At 36.7% G+C, this 21,417-nt stretch overlaps 1 protein-coding gene across 1 annotated transcript in view; it reads right to left on the minus strand.

The window, feature by feature from the left end:
* Positions 1-10,364: 10,364 nt before the first annotated feature.
* The window catches only part of si:ch211-197n1.2 (EF-hand calcium-binding domain-containing protein 6), a 43,975-nt gene continuing 32,922 nt past the window's right edge, over positions 10,365-21,417 (minus strand). The window contains exons 13-18 of the mRNA XM_048197471.1: positions 18,661-18,760; positions 16,890-17,014; positions 12,718-12,961; positions 12,427-12,599; positions 11,171-11,318; positions 10,365-11,092 (exon numbers count right to left, since the gene is read on the minus strand). Coding sequence (XP_048053428.1) covers positions 10,829-11,092; positions 11,171-11,318; positions 12,427-12,599; positions 12,718-12,961; positions 16,890-17,014; positions 18,661-18,760 — 1,054 coding nt within the window. The 3' untranslated portion in view covers positions 10,365-10,828. The remainder of the gene's footprint in view (positions 11,093-11,170; positions 11,319-12,426; positions 12,600-12,717; positions 12,962-16,889; positions 17,015-18,660; positions 18,761-21,417) is intronic.

Here is a 21,417-nt window from a genome sequence, read left to right on the forward strand (position 1 = left end):
ATTGTTACATTAAAGAGCTATTTGATCTTACCCTTAAATTTAGTTATGTTGGTGCAACCTAATAGATTTAGGTTGATTCAGTAATGTTAAATAACATTTCTTATTTTAATAAAATCATATAATTTAGATGCACTTTTTATGTTACCTTTATCAGTGTAGAATAGGAAGAAGATTTTATAATGAAAATTTAATAAATAAATGGCTACAATAACATAGGTCAAATATTTAGTCAATATTTAGTATTCTAAAAAAAAAAAAATCAACTAAGTACAATGGCTAACTGGACATTATTTGCATAGACATTAAAACAATGTTGAGTATGTCTAATGTAATTAAATATCTTTCAAAAAGCATTAAAAATAGATTTGTATATCATGAAAAAATAAATATAACCTTTATAATATTTATTCTCTCATTATTCAAATTTTTAAAATAGTTTAATGCACAAAAATATTGCAATCAAATCAAAGAGCTACTTCTGAATTCTTAACTTCAGCTGGGACATGAACACATACTTATGAAGACACCGTGGCTAAATTTGTCTTTCTAACTAGACTGTATTGTCTCTAGACTCTAGTGTCTCTAAGATTAACACTTAGCGTAATGGTCTGCTGGTCTGAGACCCCTTGATTGACAATAAGCCTCTCTTTAAGGGAATCCATTTGGACACAAATCCACCCCAAAACCCCCCCATCCTATCCCAGTGTCTCTTCCACCTATATTTAAATAGGATGCAAATCAAATCAAACAAATCAAACTGGTAAATACTAAGTATTGAGGGAGTCTGATGGATGTAAGATCTTTTAACACAGAGGCAATGTTCATAGGCTACAGTCGCAGCAACTCTTTGCTTACTCATAAAATGTGGTCTAATCTTAATTTACGTCACTATAACCTTATAGTGGATTCATGAACACCCGGGTCTTTAGCTATGCTTTCCAAGACTTTCCCAGCTATGTGCATCTCTGTAATGCTTTCTTATGGTCCTGTGAAAGCTTTTGGGACCAAGGCATGGTTCACACTAACCAAACTTTCTTGAGGAGACCAATTTGTCAATAACAGGCTTTGTATGCCTTTATTTAAAAGCAGGGCACCGGTGTGACCCACACGTTCAATCTCATCTCCTTAATTGACTCCAATTAGCTTTTGGCAAAGTCATAAGACTCGTAACACTCTTACTTTCTCCATCCAGCACTGTGAATGACTCAATGACTTTTTGAAAAGTACAAATGTGTGTGTGTTATTGGTTAAGACAGCTTGCGTTTCTCTATAATTGTGAGTTAGATGAAGGTCAGACCACATTTTATGAGTAAGAAATGCATAAATCCAGAAGCGCTGACAAACTTATTATTGTGATGTCAACTTCTCCCTCTTTATCTTTCTCTTGCAAACACAATCAACTTCTCACTTTTTCCCCACAAAAACAAATCTCTAGGTAATGCTCAGAAAATAGTGCAGTTTGTGTATTGTGTGCCCCCATGATTCATTATTGATACAAATAACATGTTATTAAACATAGTAACATTATTCAAGAGCTTTAACTCTGTTTCAGCATTTTGCACAAACCTATTCATTACATATCACCTTAATGGGTTATGTAGACTACCCATTTATTTGACAAAAAATACAGTAATATTGTGAAATATTTGTACAGTTTGAAATAACTTTCTATTTTAACATATTTTAAAATGTAATTTCTGATGGTGAAGCTGAATTTTCAGCAGCAACATGATCTTTCAAAAATAATTCTAAAATGCTGATTTAGTGAAACATGTTTATTATTAACAAATGTTCAAAAAACGTACACTGTAAAAAAATGAATGTGATTTTAACAGTAAAATACTGTAAAAACGCTATGGAAAAAAATAGTTAACAGTAAGTTCCCGTATTATATACAGCGGAAAACTGTAAAAGCTCTTACCAGACATTTTATGTAATTTTCACTGTAAAATGCTGTAAATTTTTAGAAGTAAAAAAGACAAAATCAATGTATAATTTACAGTCAAAAATTGTAAACTGATATTCCCACAATTCCCTGTGTGACACTCCACATTTGAAAGTATTTTGTTTAAATAATCATGTTTCTTAATAGTTTTTGTTATCAGTTATGCACATTAGGGTTTTATGTTACATCTTCTGTTGTTTAATGAATGTTTATTTCATTATGTAAGTGTTGTGGGTTACCATGATGGTGTTTTGCATTTGCGTGAATGACTCTGTGCACTTTCTTTATATTATTTATATTATTCAGCTCGTGGAAAAGCTATTTGTGATAAACTCTGATTCTTCATGTGGCTTTCCCTTTTACCACCTGCATTATTATGGTGGTTGTCAGTATATGTTAAGGTAAGGTACAAAACAGATTTTAGTAGTAGTGTGCATTGTTGAATTAATTGGTTTACATTCAAATTTTCTTGTTTGTAAATTACAGTTTTATACTGTAAAATGTACAGTTTGTTCTGTAAATGTGTTTACAGTTTTTCTGTATTTTTTACAAAACTATTCTGGCAACCACAGCTGCCAAAATTACAAACCCGATTCCAAAAAAGTTGGGACACTGTACAAATTGTGAATAAAAAAGGAATGCAATAATTTACAAATCTCATAAACCTATATTTTATTCACAATAGAATGTAGATAACATATCAAATGCATTTTGAAAATGTCATGCCAAATATTGGCTCATTTTGGATTTCATGAGAGCTACACTGTAAAAAAAATCCCAGTAAAATTTACGGTAAAAAACCGGCAGCTGTGGTTGCCAGAACTTTACCGTAAAAAATACAGTAGCAACGTAAAAAAAAAATCAGTTAAATTTACGGTAAAATAACGTATTTCATTAACTGATATAATGTTAATTTACCGACCTAATGAAGTACTAATATCTGTTTTGTACCTTAATAAAACACTGACAGTCACCAAACACAGTGGTGATAAGATTCAAATAATGAATCAAAGCTCATCACAAGCAGCTTTTCCACAAGCTGAGGAGGACAATACTAATATATAGAAGGTGCACACAGTGTCATTCACACACACACTAAACATCCATCATGGTAACATGCATGAAATTTTAAAAATGCAATAAACATTAATTTGACAACATTAGATGTAACATAAAACCCTAATGTACATAACTGATTAGAAAAAAAATGAGAAAAACTAAGAAGAAACAGCGTTATTTCAATGAAAATATATCAAATGTGAAGTGTCACGCAGGGCATTGTGGGAATGTCAATTTACGGTTTTTCACTGTAAATTTTACAATGAATTGTTATTTTTCACTTCCAAAAACTGTGAATTTAACGGTATTTTACAGTAAAATTACATTAAATGTAACGTTAGATCTATTACAGTTATTCACCGTATATAGTACGGAAACTTTCTGTAAACCAATTGACAGTTTTTCACCGTAGCATTTTTACAGTCTTTTACTGTTAAAATCACGGTCATTTTTTACAGTGTACACATTCCAAAAAAGTTGGAACAGGTAGCAATAAGAGGCCGGAAAAGTTAAATGTACATATAAGGAACAGCTGGAGGACCAATTTGCAACTTATTAGGTCAATTGGCAACATGATTGGGTATAAAAAGAGCCTCTCAGAGTGGCAGTGTCTCTCAGAAGTCAAGATGGGCAGAGGATCACCAATTCCCCCAATGCTGCGGCGAAAAATAGTGCAGCAATATCAGAAAGGAGTTTCTCAGAGAAAAATTGCAAAGAGTTTGAAGTTATCATCATCTACAGTGCATAATATCATTCAAAGATTCAGAGAATCTGGAACAATCTCTGTGTGTAAGGGTCAAGGCCGGAAAACCATACTGGATGCCCGTGATCTTTGGGCCCTTAGATGGCACTGCATCACATACAGGAATGCTACTGTAATGGAAATCACAACATGGGCTCAGGAATACTTCCAGAAAACATTGTCGGTGAACACAATCAACCGTGCCATTCGTTGCCGGCTAAAACTCTATAGGTCAAAAAAGAAGCCATATCTAAACATGATCCAGAAGCGCAGGCGTTTTCTCTGGACCAAGGCTCATTTAAAATGGACTGTGGCAAAGTGGAAAACTGTTCTGTGGTCAGACGACTCAAAATTTGAAGTTCTTTTTGGAAAACTGGGACGCCATGTCATCCGGACTAAAGAGAACAAGGACAACCCAAGTTGTTATCAGCGCTCAGTTCAGAAGCCTGCATCTGATGGTATGGGGTTGCATGAGTGCATGTGGCATGGGCAGCTTACACATCTGGAAAGGCACCATCAATGCTGAAAGGTATATCCAAGTTCTAGAACAACATATGCTCCCATCCAGACGTCGTCTCTTTCAGGGAAGACCTTGCATTTTCCAACATGACAATGCCAGACCACATACTGCATCAATTACAACATCATGGCTGCGTAGAAGAAGGATCCGGGTACTGAAATGGCCAGCCTGCAGTCCAGATCTTTCACCCATAGAAAACATTTGGCGCATCATAAAGAGGAAGATGCGACAAAGAGGACCTAAGACAGTTGAGCAACTAGAAGCCTGTATTGGACAAGAATGGGACAACATTCCTATTCCTAAACTTGAGCAACTTGTCTCCTCAGTCCCCAGATGTTTCCAGACTGTTATAAAAAGAGGAGGGGATGCCACACAGTGGTAAACATGGCCTTGTCCCAACTTTTTTGAGATGTGTTGATGCCATGAAATTTAAAATCAACTCATTTTTCCCTTAAAATGATAAATTTTCTCAGTTTAAACTTTTGATATGTCATCTATGTTGTATTCTGAATAAAATATTGAAATTTGAAAACTTCCACATCATTGCATTCTGTTTTTATTCACAATTTGTACAGTGTCCCAACTTTTTTTGAATCGGATTTGTATTTTGTAAAAACTACAGATTTTTTTTTCTTTTTGTAGAAAGTTCAAAAGAACATTTATTTGAAATATAAATCTTTTGTAACATTATAAATGTGTCTTTTGGTCAATTTAATGCTTCATTGCTGAATAAAAGTATGAATTTCTTCAAAGAAAACAAACAAACATTTGAATGGTATAGTGCATGTAGTGTTTTTCTAAAATCCTTTCTGCATTTTTGAGACTCGACAGATATTTGTCCCTGCATGTTCACTTTTTTTCTGACATCATATTTAAGGGAATGACATAATTTTTTTCACTTATTTTAGCCTCTTCTACCTCTGCTGCGGGAAAAGATCATAGTGAAGCATTGTGAATGCACAAGAATATTGACTGTAAATAACGCAGTGGGGAGCAGCTATATGTGCTAAGGCCGTATTATGCAGTGCTGTTATATATGTGATATGTGAATCAGTACCGGACAATATGTGTCATTTCCATACTTGACTTAAGCAAATCAGACAGACAGTTTTTCACTGTGGTCAGGATTAGCTTAGGGTAGAGATGGCCACCATGGTGGAAAATAAAAGAACTCTACCCTCATTGCATATAATTTTACCAGGTTCCAGTCAACCATGACGATGATTGTTTCTGAGATGTTGGCACTTGTGTCCCTCCCTCTTTAACTGTAGAGGGTTTACTCTCTTTGGCCTCTACAATGGCATAGAATAAGTTAACCACACCCATCTCCACCCCCGCCTCATATGCTTTTGACACCCCAAATACTACCAGAAACCAATATCACTCAGATATCCTCAATAGGGATACCTAAAGGGACATACTGTCCTAGAGAATCATGATGGGTACAAGACAGGTGTGATTTTCTCCAGATAAGTGACTTAAGCCTGTAACCCCTCCTTCTTATATCCTGAATTCATCCCATCACATTTAAGTCCTTCTTTAAGTAAGTTGTATGGCACCAGCTTCCAAGAAAGCACCAAGGAAAGAGAAAGGAAGAGAGAGGGAGAGGGATTCTGGAGAAGGCGGGAGAGGTTGTGGTACTTTGGCGGGGGTTGCTCCATTGTGATGGGGCTGAAAGGAAGACAATCTTGGGTTCCTTGGGCTTCATCCTTGAGTGGACCTGAAGAAAAATAATCAGCCCCATGAAATCAAAGCTCCTAAACAGAGAGCCAGAATTCAGGCATGAGACTGGGATGCAGGACACAACCACAGACTCAAATACATAATCATCATTACTTCAGTCTTCAGAGTCACATGATCCTTTAGAAATCATTAGAATATGCTGATTTAATGCTCAAGAAACATTTTTTTATATTATCAATGATGATACAGTTGTGCTGCTTAATATTTTGTGGAAACTGTGCATTTTTATAGTAATATTTGAAGTGCAAATGAACATTTATTTGAAATAAACATTTAAATGGTTGAATAGGTATATTACAAAGGGATCATGGATGCATCAGAACTCACCAATACTCCTGATATCTAAAGTGAAAACTAAGCTCTGTCTTTGTGTATTTACAATACAAACACCTACATTAGCACTTTTGGGGAGAAAAGCGCAGTTGTCTGTCATACAAATGTCAGGTCGAGTAATTGATGGATGAACAGACAGAGAGATGGATGGATGAACGGATGATTGGATGAATAACACAAAGCTGTTTGCCAAACGGTGTTCAAAACGTTGGTGCGGAAAAGAGGAGAGAAGAGGGAGAGAAGACAAAGAAGGCATGCAGATGGGAAAAACGATAATGCCATGAAAGACGAAAGCGATGAAAGAGCACTGAGTGACCAACAAGCCAATATTGGTTTAAATCCGCAGAAGGAACACTGTGTTAAGCGGAGGGAGAAAAGCTGGTAAAATTAGAGTCCTTTAGCTTCATCACAGAGTATGAATCAAAACAAATGAAGCAGAGCTAAAATGGCTCAGGGTTTTATTCTATTGTCATGTAAAATATCTTAAAATGCCAACGAAAGCAGCCAAGAAATCTAAAGTTTTATTTAAACACAAGCAAATTTGTTAAGAAAACTATGGGTCTTGTCTAAACTAAACATCTGACGCTGCAGGGTAGCACATGAAACAAATCTTGTTGGTGTGGTGTTTCATATTCCTATATTTACTCAGTATGATTGGAACTTTCATCAATTATATAGTGGAGGACATCAGCCTGAAGGCCAACTCAGACCTATAGCAGTCATAATTTGACAGAAAACATGCTTGACAAGATTTTAAAATGAAACTATCCATCTCAAACGATCTCCCTTTAGCAATCTGAAATATTGTACTGTTGTGAGCTATCACTGTTTATTCAGAAATAAAGCCATTTTTAATGTTCATAGACAGGAAATACTTGCTTTCATTCATGTAAAAAAAAAAAAAAAAAAAAAAATTAAGAGAATAACAACCTGGGGTTCGGAGGCCTGAGGTGATGCTAGGGGATCAATGCATGAGGGTGGAGCTGGAGACTTGGAAGACCAAGGCAGATCCAAATATCTGGGTGAAGCCACTGGAGGAGCTGAGGGGATGAAGGGAGCCAGCGGAGACAGGGCCAAGGAACTGGAAGAGGGAGAGGGAGGCTGGGCGGGAACATCTGTGACAAAGGAGACTTGGAGATGATGATGGAGGCGATGAAGGAGATTTGGAGCTGGGTGGAACCAGTGGCGACGAAGACGACTTTGGGCTGGATGTGACCAGTGGTGGAGACAGGGCTTGAAAGTGGGTGGGGATAAGAGAGTCCAGGAGTTAAATGGTTAGTTCATCTAAAAATGAAATTCTGTCATTAATTACTCATTGTCATGTTGTTCCAAAGTTGTAAGACTTTTGTTCATCTTCAGAACACAAATGAAAATCTTTTTGATGAAATCTGAGAGTTTTCTGTCCCTCCATAGACTGCCTTTGCAACTGAAACTTTGACGCTTCAAAAAGTGAATAAAGAGATTGAATTGAGTGGTTTAGTCCAAAATTTCTGAAGATACACAATCGCTTTATATAACGAACAGATTGAATTTAGGCTTTTATTCACATATAAACATTTATCAATTCACACATCAGTTGTGGTAAACAGAAGCTCAAGCATGTTTGCTGACGTGCGAGAACCAATGAGGTTCATTCTCGTGTGTTACGCAGCATGTTTGAGCTTCCATAAGAGGTTTGTTCTCGCACATCAAGCAGTTTAGGTTGAACTTCCGTTTATGTTCACTGATCAATGTTTAAACGTGAATAAAAGCCTTAATCAAATCTGTTCATCATATAAAGCGATCAAGTCTCTTCAGAAAATTTGGACTAAACCACTCAATTCATAGTTTTACAATCTCTTTATGAACTTTTTGAAGAGTCAAAGTTTCAGTTGCGAAGGCAGTCCATGGAGGTACAGAAAGCTCTGAGATTTCATCAAAAAGATCTTCATTTGTGTTCTGAAGATGAACGAAAGTCTTATGGGTTTTGGAACAACATGAGGGCGAGTAATTAATGACAGAATTTTAATTTTTGGGTGAACTGACCCTTTAACACGGGGACAAATATATTTCAGGGCTAGTGGAATGGATCGAACTCTGCTCCACAATGTCCACATCCACCAACATTCCCTCAGGGATGAATGTCAATACCGGCTCACACCCCTGGTCAGACTCGGCAGGCTCGGGCTCCAGGTCTGCGGTGGGCTCTTGTTTGTTGTCCATACACATAGAGTGTGCAGGTTCTGGCTCCTGGACGGGCATTGGCTCAGGCTCAAGCTCCTGGCCGGCTCACACACCTGATCAGGCTCTGGGTCTACTGTGGGGTCTGGTTTTGGGTCTTTAGCAGGCTTAGGTACTGGCTCTAGGTTCGTGGTGGGCATGTGGAGATGTTGGCTGGGTTCTAGTTCTGGGTCAGCGGGGTTCATAGGCGAGGACATCGACAATGGGTAGACATATTCCGGGGAACAGAGAATCCGTGGTTTGGTGTTTTGTCACGAGATGCTGTGTATTGGTATCAAAGATCCAAAAAATGATGCATGACAGAATGAATGATATAAAGAGACTTTAATAAACATGGAGAATATTCACAATACACATGAAACAATCACGTTAATGACACCGAACCATGAACTGAGAACTAAGGGCTTAAATATACACAGAACAAGCCACAGGTGCAAAACTCTATCACAAACTATATGGTAATAAACAAAGAACGAGAACTAAGGGTGCGTTCACACTTGTAGTTCGGTTCGTTTGGTTCATTTGGTCCGGAACAAAGAAGAAAAAAAAAACATTTAGTCCTGGTCCGATTAGCGTTCAGATTGGCAATTTTATCACCGAACCAAAAGATACCGAACCTTAAGGCATAGGGATACATTCACAACGTGATTGGTCTGAATTTATGACGTATTGCCTATTTTGAGACGGAACTTACCGAACATCCAAAACAATGCTGTGTGCTGAGATAAATGCGCTCGTTGTGTGTGTGTAGCGGTGCGTAGCCTGCATGTGATGGTATTTTGGCCAGCTGGAAACTCGTGAAGAGCTTATAAAATGTGCAAAGTAGTCAAAACAGCGGCGGGAATCCATCTGTCATACACACAAATGATCTGCTGCGTGGAGACGCGCGTCTGATGCCTGTCATGGGCATTTTCGCATCTATGATGAGAAAAACTGACATGCGTGAGGATTCTGTCTGTTTTAGGGTCTCGTCTTCCTGTTTTTGGTTCGGTTACATGTCTTTGGTCCGTGTTGCGTTCATATATCATTCGAACTGCACCAGAGTTCGTTTGGAAGTGGACAGAGACCCATCTTTTCAGCGGTCTCGGTCCGCTTGTTTGGTGCGCACCAGGGTTCGGATGGCAGCGTTCACATATGTTCAAATGAACCGCACTAACCGAGCAATCGCACCAGGGTTCGTTTTAATTGAACCAAACATGACAAGTGTGAACGCACCCTTAGGCAAACAGAAACAAGGAAAATGAAACTAACTGTGACCGTGTCATTTTCCTTTTAGTTTTTCCTTATTTTTAAATCACCTTTTTGGATTTAGTAGTTCATTTTAAACAGCCTTACACTACTGTTTGAAAGTTTGGGGACGTTTTTTTTTTTCTTGAAACAAGTCTCTTATGCTCACCAAGGCTGCAATTATTTAATCAAAAATACAGTAAAAACAGAAATATTGTGAAATATTATTACAATTTAAAATTCCTCCTGTTTTCTATTTTAATATATTTTAAAATGTAACTTATTCATGTGACGACAAAGCTGAATTTTCAGCATCATTACTCCAGTCTTCAATGTCACATGATCCTTCAGAAATCATTATAATATGCTGATTTGCTGCTCAAGAAATGTTTTTTATTACAGTGTTGAAAACAGTGCTGTTTTTTCAAGATTCTTTATTTGAAATAAAAATCTTTTATAACATTATAATTATAATAATGTCTTTACAGTCACTTTTAATGCTAATTTAATGCTTCCTAGCTGAATAAAATTATTTCTTAAAAAAAAAAACTTTCGAATAGTAGTGTAAACTGTGACAAATTAATTTGTATAGTACAAATAATATGAAAAAACAATCCTAAAAAATAGCAAAATGATGTTTAAAATAAGTTTTAGATAGAGTATAGCATGTCACAATGGAGAAATGCAATAGTATGTCAACTTAAAAGCATTTAAAATATAAGAATGAATGCAAATTCAGTTTAGAGTTATTACAATGTAATAACTCAATTCAATTTGAGTTAATCAATTTACATTAAAATCAGATGACTATACTTTGAAATACAATTCATGCAATCTAACTAAATCTAATATAAAGAAAAACAATAATGTTTGCATCATGATTGTATCTTCGATTGTGCCCAACTGCATGTAGCCAATAGGGTTAAATATAATTAGTTATAAACATTAACTTGCATCTCTCTATTTGAAGAAGTGATGACAGCTCCAACTTACAAATTTACTAAGCCAATGTAGCCATCATTTGTTTTAAACCTCTGACCTATTGACTCCTTTGGCTGAGCTGGTGTTTGATTTGCTGGTTGTGACTGGATGTCCTGTGTTTGTCCATTAGGAGTGGGCGGTAATCCAGGCGACCAGAGGAGTGGGTGTGAAGAGTAGAGAACACACTTTTCAGCTCTTCCTGGCTCTGACACACTCCACACAGCTGTAACACTGCGCCCAGCTCAGCTGCAGACAGAAGCCCAGTGCTGGAGCCATCCAGCCGGGCACAGGCCTTTTTAAGAGCCCTGGCCTTACGTTGGAGCTGCAACACCAAAACATGAGGAAATCTGAATATTCATATATGCATTCACACATTATCGCCTATAACAAAATGCATCACCTTTTTCCTGATCCTGCGACTTAATGTTTCCGGAGTAGCAGTTTCTTTAGTTTCTCTGGGAGTCTGCAGAGCAGCTGCCATATGGGACCCATGCTTCCTTATTTGAACCTGGGATAGAAAGGGCCTAAGGAATTCTGTGTAGGATACACTGACAGAAAAAGAAAACAAATTTGTGACAAATTCATGAGGACATGAATGCTCAGTTATCTATCATCTTATAGGATGAATGTCAATTCTCTAAATGCATTCTACATGTTTAGGTTTGATAGGCTTGATTCAAATTTGGAAAAAGTCATCCATCACAAAGACATGATACTTGTGTTTCCAGTCATACATAGCTATGATTTATTATTACCAATACAAGTATGAGGGGTGGTATTATGTCACATCATCAATAACTTAAAAACAAAAAAAACACTTCATATTCATTTTCTTTCACAATTGTTTATGCCAGTTTTCTTGCAATTGATAAAACGTTGGTCACATGGCATTATCTGCCATTTTATACACATTGTATGAGTAAAATAAGGTCTGTGGTAATCATAACTTGATACTTGAACGTTTTGTTCTACAATGTAAATTACACACTGCCATATTGAAAGTGCAAATTCTGAAGTTGTTTTTTTAACCTATGTCTCTACTAAGTAACTAGATAAGGTAGTTTAGGGTGTGAGTGTGTGCACCTTATTATGTACATATATACAATATATGAAGGTGCAAAAAGGGCTTGAACCCCTGTTTATTAAGCATCAAACAAACAAACAAACAAACAAACAAATTTTTTTTTCAAATAAAAAAATCAAATTTCCAAAACCGTTTAGATTTCTTATGTTGTATAATTATTTGTATTTATTTCTTTGTTTACATTTTTATTTATCATCTCTATTACTTTATTTGGTAATTCTTTACTTGAAGACTTTTATGTATAATTCAGTATATAGATATTCTGTACATTGCAATTATTTTCATAAATAATTGTAACTAAAGTTAAAATGCATTATAACATTTGAAGATTCCTTGTTACATCTGAAATTGGTTGTTTGTCATGTATTTTAATGTTTTCTAATGGTGTAACAATGAATAGATAAGTATTATAATGTATTATAAATACTTTAATAATGCATTATATGTAAATGCTTCAAGTAAAGTGTTACCGTTTAAGTAATCACATAACATTTATGAATGTCTTGATTTATTTATCTATTTATTGCAAGGTTGAGCCTCCATAATGTTTGTTTGTGTGCAAGTGTATCTACCTGCCATCATTGTTGATGTCAAACTTCCTGGCCAGTAAATCACACTCATACTGGCTGAGATGAACACAGAGATTCATAAGAATCTCTTTAAATTCATCACTGCTAACAAAACCTGTTCCAGAAAAATCCATTTCGGAGAACTCAGTCCAGAGCTCAGAAACAGACAACTCCACCTGTTGAGAGCGATAGAGAAAAATGTTCAAAAAGTGTCTAAATAATATAATCATATATCTCAGTTCTATTCAGGCAATGAGTTCTACACCAGAGTTTTTTTTGACAGCACGCCCCCACCTTGGCCCGTAAGGCATCCACTAGTATATCTGAGACGCAGTTGAGTCTGTTAGAGAGGCGCATGAAGTCATTGTCTCCACGTTTGGGGGGATTGTGCTTGGCATTGGGGTAACAGCAGGATTTGGGCGATGGGCCAAAATGCCGTATAAACTGTTGAAAGTCCACGGTTCCATCCTGCTGGGTGAGCAAAGAGGACCACAACCTCCGGACTTCTCCACGAGTTACCTCAGGATGGAACGCTAACCTGAGCAGGGTGAGAGGAAGAATAGCAAACAAGGAGAGAGGAATAAATGATGGGAAGAGAGAAAGGGAGAGATGAGTAGGTTTTATGAATACTCTGAATGTAAAGAATACACCTCAGTTTCTCAGAAGAATACAAACAAACACTGTACCCTTTAAACCCCCCACACCCTAAAGACCCCCTCACCCCCTTTATTTGAACTGCATTTAAGCTAAAACTTGGCAACCAACAGCACAGAAGCAACAGTTTCTCTCACACAGATAAACAAACACAGCGTCACGCCTAAAGAAAGGACAGTACTGTGAGAAGACACACTATGAGGGGATCTGACAGCAAACAAACACGTCTGTATCATACAACCCTGATTTTGCTCTGTTGTGTTAAACATGGATATTTAAAGAAAAAAGGGTTTTTTAGGTACATAATTTGTATTTACAATAAATCAAATTATGCATTATGTTAAATAGTGCGTCTTCAAAGGTTATATATTTATTTACCTATATACAAAGTTTATTCCTGTGATGGTAAAGCTGAATTTTCAGCATCATTCCTCAAGTCTTCAGTGTCACATGATCCTTCAGAAATCATTATAATATGCTGATTTGGTGCTCATAGTCTAATATGCTCATTTGGTTTAAATAGCATTTCTTTAATACTATAACTATTTGATAAAAATAAGTATTCTCTAAAGTGTGTTATCTCGTTTGTCTGATGTCATTATTAAAGCATGCCTTTCACAATCTGATGTGTCTATAGTTTTTAAGGATATTTTACGTGATAACTTATTGATAACTTATATAATATATATACTTAATATAAAGCTTTTTCATTCACTGACATATACTGAAAAAACATATACAGTTACAATTATATTGTGTTATGAAATTTGTTTGAATTATCAAAGTTGTAGGCTAAACATTTTCAGAGTAAAGGCTTTTTTTTTTCAGAAATTCATTTCAATCTAGGGGATCAGAAATTGTGTGCTAGGGCAAAAGATTTGCCATTGTAGATTTTGCAACTGGTTCAAGCATGTCACATGAATTTGCAGGCACTGAACAACTGAAAGTTGTTTGGTTTGAAAATGACTTCTGTGTGAGCTGTGCTTCACTATTGGACACTATTGACAATGGAACTTTTTTTTTTAGAAATTTAGAAACGTCTCTATTGTGACCACACCTTAAATGAGCAAAACCCAAAAAAGCTGCATTATTGCATTATTGAAGTCTGACTTAAAGGTGGTAGAACTTTGGTGGATATTCTAAAAGCACTTTGACATTTGAAAAATAAACAAAATAATTCTTAAGTTATTGTTTCATATACTTTGAATCTAGAGGATACATTTTTTTCTGGTGCTTCATGGTTTCTTCAGTTCAGTTTGGGCCTTGTTGAATTGAGTATGTGTGCATACAGTTCATGCGAACATACACATATGCGTTTGTCTCTGCCTCGTAGGAATCAATCAAAGAAGCAACAGTTTCTCACCAGACACACACGCACACATAACACAGTGTTCACTGTGGGAGCCAGAGAAGTTGGCACTGATATGTCAGCCAAACCCTCTGTGAACTCGGCTGCTGTAAAGCCTGTTAGTGTCACTAATCTCTGAGCTGGCGAGGAGAGTTCAGTTCACCTTGGACTGGTTGGCACCGTCTCTCTCTGTGTCTGTGCACCAGTGCCACGCCACAGATTATGCAAATCCACTCGCGATGCCCCCCATTCAGACCACGACTCCTTTTAGGCCTGCCGCCATATTCCAGCCAAAAAATGAATAGAGAGATAAAAGAGGGTGATGTAGAAAAAGAATGAAAAAAGGGTGGGAGAGAAATCACAAAGGGGTCAAAGGAAGAGCTGGAAAAACAGCACAGGGAGGGGAGGGAGGAGAGTAAATAAACAGATAAATAATTTATAGAAATGGAGGAGGTTCTCACATGGGGTGAACAGTTCAGAAAAGTTCAGGACACTTAACAACAACGCATTTAGTTCACAGACTGAAAGAAAAAAAGAGAAATATCTAAAAGAGGCAAAAGGATGGAAACGACAAATTGTTAAAGGAAAGAGACAAGGGTTACTTGTCTTGATAACTTGACAGTTCATGGTTAAAACATTTATGATATTGGGGAAAAACTCTTGGTAATACTTTATTTTGATTGTCCCCAAACAGACATCCTACTGACTATAAGTAACTTTGCAAGTACATGTCAACTTACAGTCTAATACTCTAATGAGAGTTAGTTGACAGATGCAAATTAACAGAGTTAGTTGACATCTAGTTGCAAAGTCACTTGAAGTTAATAGAAGAATATCTAAAGTGGACTAAATATCTAAATAAAGTGTAAGCAAGCTTTTAACCTTTGCTGTTAGCATATTGATAAGATGTTCTGGGTGGTTGCAAAGTTGTTGTTGGGGTGTTACTTACTGGAGAAAGAGTCTATGAAATCTAAAAAGCCATACTGCTATGATATTTTGATCTCTAGATATGACTGAGTCCCTTTTCCAATACAAGTATGGGTTTTGTTGGTTTTATTGACCACCAAAAATTGTATCATTCATGCAGCAAAAATTGTGCAGGACAAGTTACAAGTTTAATACGTAGACCTAGTCCTAGTCCTAGACCAAAACAAAACAAAACAAAACAAAACAAAACAAAACAAAACAAAACAAAAAAACACAAAAAACACAAAAAACACAAAAAACACAAAAAACACAAAAAAGCAATAATAGAGTGGTGCAGGGATAACGTAAAAACCCGAAGACTAGTTCGCCAGCGGTTGCTTCAAAATTTTTCGATGGGGTTTTTCAATTTATGAGTAAAATACAGCCTGTGGTAAACACAACTTGACGATACTTGAAAGTTTACAGCGTAAACTGCACACACTCACACCCTAAACTACCTTATCTAGTTACTTAGTAGAGACATAGGTTAAAAAAACAACTTCAGAATTTGCACTTTCAATATGGCTGTGTGTAATTTACATTGTAGAACAAAACGTTCAAGTATCATCAAGTTATGATTACCACAGACCTTATTTTACTCATAAATTAAAAATCCCCATTATAAAACCCCACAGCAAAATCTCAAGGGATTCAGTGGGGAATTAGTCTTCTGGGTGTTGACGTAATCCATGCACTACTCTAGAACAGTGATGGTTGCGAGCACCACTAATTAGAGGAACAACAGAGATGCAAAGTATAGCAACGTAGCTGAAAGTGAAGCAGGCATGGGAACAGCTAAACAAGCGTGCAGAAGGCCATAGAAAAACCAACAGCCTCAGATCTTCACAGTGCCAACAGCTCTCTCAGGCTCCGTACACCAAATACATTGTTATTCATGGGAAAAAAAGAGCAGGTTGTTAACTTGCACAATTAAGGCATCATTTGCCAAGAGAAAAGGCCCGCTTTCTGTTGGCATTGTCTTAGAAGACAAAAGAGTGCAAGAGCTCTGTAAGAACCAGAGCTGGGAGACTCGGGTGGACTGCATAGGTCTTGTGAGACACACAAGGGATGCTTGTGTCACGACCGCTGACTCTGGGAGAAACCCAGGACTGAACACCGTAGAGAAAGACTCAGTGATTCTGCATGGTGCTAAAGACAATGAGGAGGAATGCATTCCACATTCCAGCATATACTTCAATAGTCTGTGTGTGTGTGTGTGTGTGTGTGTGGAGACAATATAAATGTCCCCCCAGATAATCTTCTGACTATCAAAATGAGATGCTAATAAAGACATTATGTCTGAAAACAGATCAATTATTCATTTGATATTCATGCATTCATTCGCTCTTACTTATATGAGCTGTTGCTATTAAACTATTATACTCAAGTGTTAAATACTGACAAGTTTTTAGTGTAACCAGTCACATTACAATAAATCTTTGGAATATGAAAGAAAACAAATGTAAGGGAATAAATTTTCTTTTGTATGGTATGTCACCTTTTAAGTAACTGGTACATGTCCTCCTGAGTGAGACGTTTGGTGTTTTTCTCATCCAGCTCTTCAAACTCTCGCAGAACATCCCTGTAACGATTTGCCACCACACTCTTCACCAGACTAAACAGCTGAAACACAATACATGTTCATTAATATTACTGAGCGGGAAGAGTTTTTTTTATTTTCTTGAGAACTCTCATTTTGTAGTAGAGCAAAAAGCCATTCAAGTCTATACGTGTTGCAATAAGAAGTAAATAGTCACTGAATTTAAAAATAAAAACAATAATTTTAATACTTATACAGTAATAATTACATTAAGGATTACAATGAGTTTTAAGGTTTAATATGATTTTTTTTTACTATGTTTACAGACATAAGACTGGACAGAATTATGCTTCACAGTTGTTTTTACCGGTATTATAAAGATCTGAGTGATATTTCAGATATTTTCTAATATTTCTGATATTTCTATTTATTTCTAGGAGAATCTACACTACTATTTAAAAGTTGAAAAAAGGGTAACACTTTAGTTTATTAACTAGTTTCTTATTAGCATGCATATTACCAAGATATTGACTGTTTATTAGTACTTATATATGCCTTATTCTGTATGAACTTATTCTAAATTCCTAACCAATACCTAAACTTAACAACTATCTTACTAACTATTAATAAGCAGTAATTAAGAGTTTATTGAGGCAAAAGTTGTAATTAATAGTTAGTTAATAGTGAGAACTGGACCCTAATCTAAAGATGAATAAATTACTAATTTTATTCAGAAAAAAAAAATCTATTTCAAATAAATGCTGTTCTTTTGAACTTTCTATTTCATCAAAGAATCTGAATAGAATGTATCACAGTTTTAAAATATTAAGCAGCACATCTGTTTTCATCATTGAAAATAATACGAAATGTTTCTTGGGCATTGAATCAGCATATTAGATTGATTGACACTGAAGATTGGAGTAATGATGCTTTGCTTCAGCTTAAATTCGGCTTTCCCATAAATTACATTGTAAAATGGATTAAAATAGAAAACAGTTATTTTACAGTGCAATAATACCTCAGAATATTACTTTTTTTTGTATAAATGCAGCCTTAGGGGCCGTTCACACAGAACGCGTTTTTCTATTCCAATGCGCTACTTTTCCATTGTTTTTCTATGTAAATACGCGCTTGACGGACGTGCATGACCGTTACGCTCGCGTCTTTTGCAGCGCCTCTCACATGAGCGCCGTGTTTTTAAGATGCCGTGTCAAGTTAAAAGAATTTCAACTTTTACATGCAGCGCCGCTTATCAATGTCAGTTCCAAAACAGTCGACCAATCAGAAGAACTTGGAGGCGGGGCAAGCGTTGCGAGTTGGCATGACAACTGTTTTATATAATGGCAACATGGCGGAGGAGGCGCTCATTATTATCTTATTTTCTTTTTTTCCATGTCAAAACTTGTATCTGTAAGTTTGCCTATTTCTATTATTTCCGCTATTGTCGATATTGCATCACGTCTGAAAGGCGCGTCTCGAGACTCTCGTGTTCTATGCTGTGCTTTTTTTAAAACCACTCCTGAGCGTTTTTAGACGCAAAGACGCGTTCTGTGTGAACGGCCCCTTAGTGTGCATAAGGAACCTCTCTCAAAAACATTAATAAATCTTATCGAATGCAAAAATTTGAAGTAGTAGTGGTTGTGTTGTAGTAGGTAGTGTACGTTGAAAAGCAGCATTGTACGTCTTGGAATTTACAGTTGATATGTTATGAAGTCACATGAGGTCATACCTCAAGGTCACTCCGATCCTCTTCTGAACACTTCTCCTCGCCTGAATCATGGTTTAAGGCAGGCTGGGCGTCTGCCTGGAAGAGGCTAGGAACTCCTTTCCTGAGGGAGCAAGAAAAAGGGTAAGTCTTTGAGGCCATGGCTTTGGTTTTTAGATTATTTGTGATTACCTCATACTATGAGAAACCCTGAGAAACCCTGAGAAACCCTTAGAATGAGCGATCCGCTTTGTGCCATTCTCGCTTCAGTGGCAAACAGGGAGAGCTACAAAACCTGACACTGAAATGGCCTTGCTGCGCTGACCGCTTTGAAAGCAACTGGAGTGGTCAAACCATGCAGACACCTGACAGTCTTGAAGTGTTAGCTAAACTATGAAGAAGCACATGAGAAAAGTCGGACGTACAAAGCCCAGCCTAAGCTAATGTGTTCCCTGTGCGCTTGGATGAGTTCATGGGGGCCGGGCTCGGCTGAACGGATAGCCGTGGCTCTTTTGTTCTCCAGAGAGGACAACCACTCCCCATGCTTTAGGGCAGCGGTCTGGGCCATCTTAGGGCCACAGTCCGAACGAGGTGGGCGGACTGCTGGCTTGAGAGGTCACGAGCTAGAGCAGAGTTAGAAGCACTATGTAAAGGAAGAAATAGAAAGGAGGGACAGAGAGAGATGGTGAGATTTAAAAGACAGAGGTGCTTCAAATAATGTTGATAGCAGTTCAAAGAGGCAAACGGCAGTGACACTGACTACAAGAGGCATTATGTTTGTGTTTGTGCATTGTGTCGATGACAACGTGAGCATGCCTTCAGGATTTTCTCAAGACAAGCTGCTCTTTTCAACAGTTAAGCTGACCTGAATGAGCCAGGAATAGCAATAAGTCATGACTGTATGGTAAAATAAGTGTTTACTAAAAGCTCTGTGAGAAAAAGTTCCTGAAAATGCTACTAAACAAAGGGTGAGTCTCAATTTGCCAAACTGCTTGTCACACAGCAGAACAAATATAGAACTAAATATTAGTGGAACTGTTGGATGCTGAGGGAAGAGACCTTGTGACCCAGTCACGGACATCTCAGCAGGACTCCCATGTCCAACAGCCCTGCCACAAAACCAACACAGTAGGACGTGACATCTGTGTTAAATCAAATAAACGCACCTTAGCTTATCAAAAACAGACACTCAAACTAAAACTGCAATAAGTCAAATATCCACTGAGTCGGGTCACAAGGTTTGCAAAACAATTTAAGCCTTTCAAGGTAATTAACTTGTGTGTCTCTTTTATGCCCATAAGGGGGCACATGACTCTTAAGTTGACTTGCTAGGAAAGCTGAAAAAAGAAATTCAAAAACTTTTAGTGAATTGACATCTTTTCTGATTGATTGATTTAAGAACTTATTTCTTTTCTTTTCTGATTTATTTATTATTAAGGAATTAGGCTTAAGTTATTTATTTAAGAATTGGTTTATTTTAGAAAAATATTAAAGGGTTAGTTCACCCAAAAATTATAATTATTATTATGTCATTAATTATTCACCCTCAAGTCATTCCAAACCTGTAAGATTTTCGTTCATCTTTGGAACACAAATGAAGATCTTTTTGATATAATCTGAGAGTTTTCTGTCCCTCCATAGACTGCCTTCGCAACTGAAACTTTGACACTTCAAAAAGTTTATAAAGAGATCGTAAAACTAATCCATATGAATTGAGTGGTTTAGTCCAGTTTTTTTGAAGAGACACAACCACTTTATATGATGAACAGATTTAATTTAGGCTTTTATTCACATATAAACATTCATCAACTCAAGCATGTTGAGAACCAATGAGGTTCATTCTCATGTATTACACAGCACGTTTGAGCTTTCGCAAGAGTTTGGTTTGTTTTTGCGTGTCCATCAGTTTCGGTTGAGCTTCTGTTTATGTTCGCTGATCAATGTATATATGTGTATATCATATAAAGTGATTGTGTCTCTTCGGAAAATTTAGACAAAACTGCTCAATTCATATGAATTAGTTTCACAATCTCTTTATGAACTTTTTGAAGCTTCAAAGTTATAATGCGTCAAAATGTGATCAAATATTAACATTTTTAAAAGTCAGTTTCTATATAAATTAGGAGTAGTAATGGACTGAAAAAATGGCTAAATTGTCATGGCTAATGTTTTAGAATATGATTATTAAATTGTATGATTGTTAAAAGCAGTGTCAGGATTGCATAACCTGATATTCCTGAGTTCAACATGTTCCTGGGTCAACATTTTTGTTGATCCTGGAACAACATTCAAATCAACCAATCAGATTTGAGGGTTTACAGAAAGATAAAGAAACATAAAGTTTACAGATTATGTCAAGTTTAGGCTTAAAATCATGAATTGGTGCTTCCACATCAGTGTTATTCATCTATCATTTCCCTCAGATTTTTGGGATAACTTATGGGTAGGGTTAGTTTTAGGGGTAGGAATAGGGTTAAGACTAAATTTTCAGACTAGAATGTTGTTCTAGGATCAACAAAATATGTTGACCCAGGAACACATCTAACTCAGCAATATCGGGACGTGAGTCACGATTCCCCTGTTTAGTGTTCTAGGACTTTTTGATATTCTTTTGTCTTGATGTGTTTGGATCTCATTTCCTGTGGTTTAGTTCCTGCAAAGCCCAATAATAGAGGGTATGCACGTGATATCACCATCGACCGTACCGACTGCGGTCACGCCCGCTAAGTGGCAAAAGACTGAGCGGCAGCATTGGTTTTGAGCGTGAATGCCATGAAAAAC

Source organism: Megalobrama amblycephala, linkage group LG7 (assembly GCF_018812025.1).
Source record: "Megalobrama amblycephala isolate DHTTF-2021 linkage group LG7, ASM1881202v1, whole genome shotgun sequence".
Taxonomy (NCBI): Eukaryota; Metazoa; Chordata; class Actinopteri; order Cypriniformes; family Xenocyprididae; genus Megalobrama; species Megalobrama amblycephala.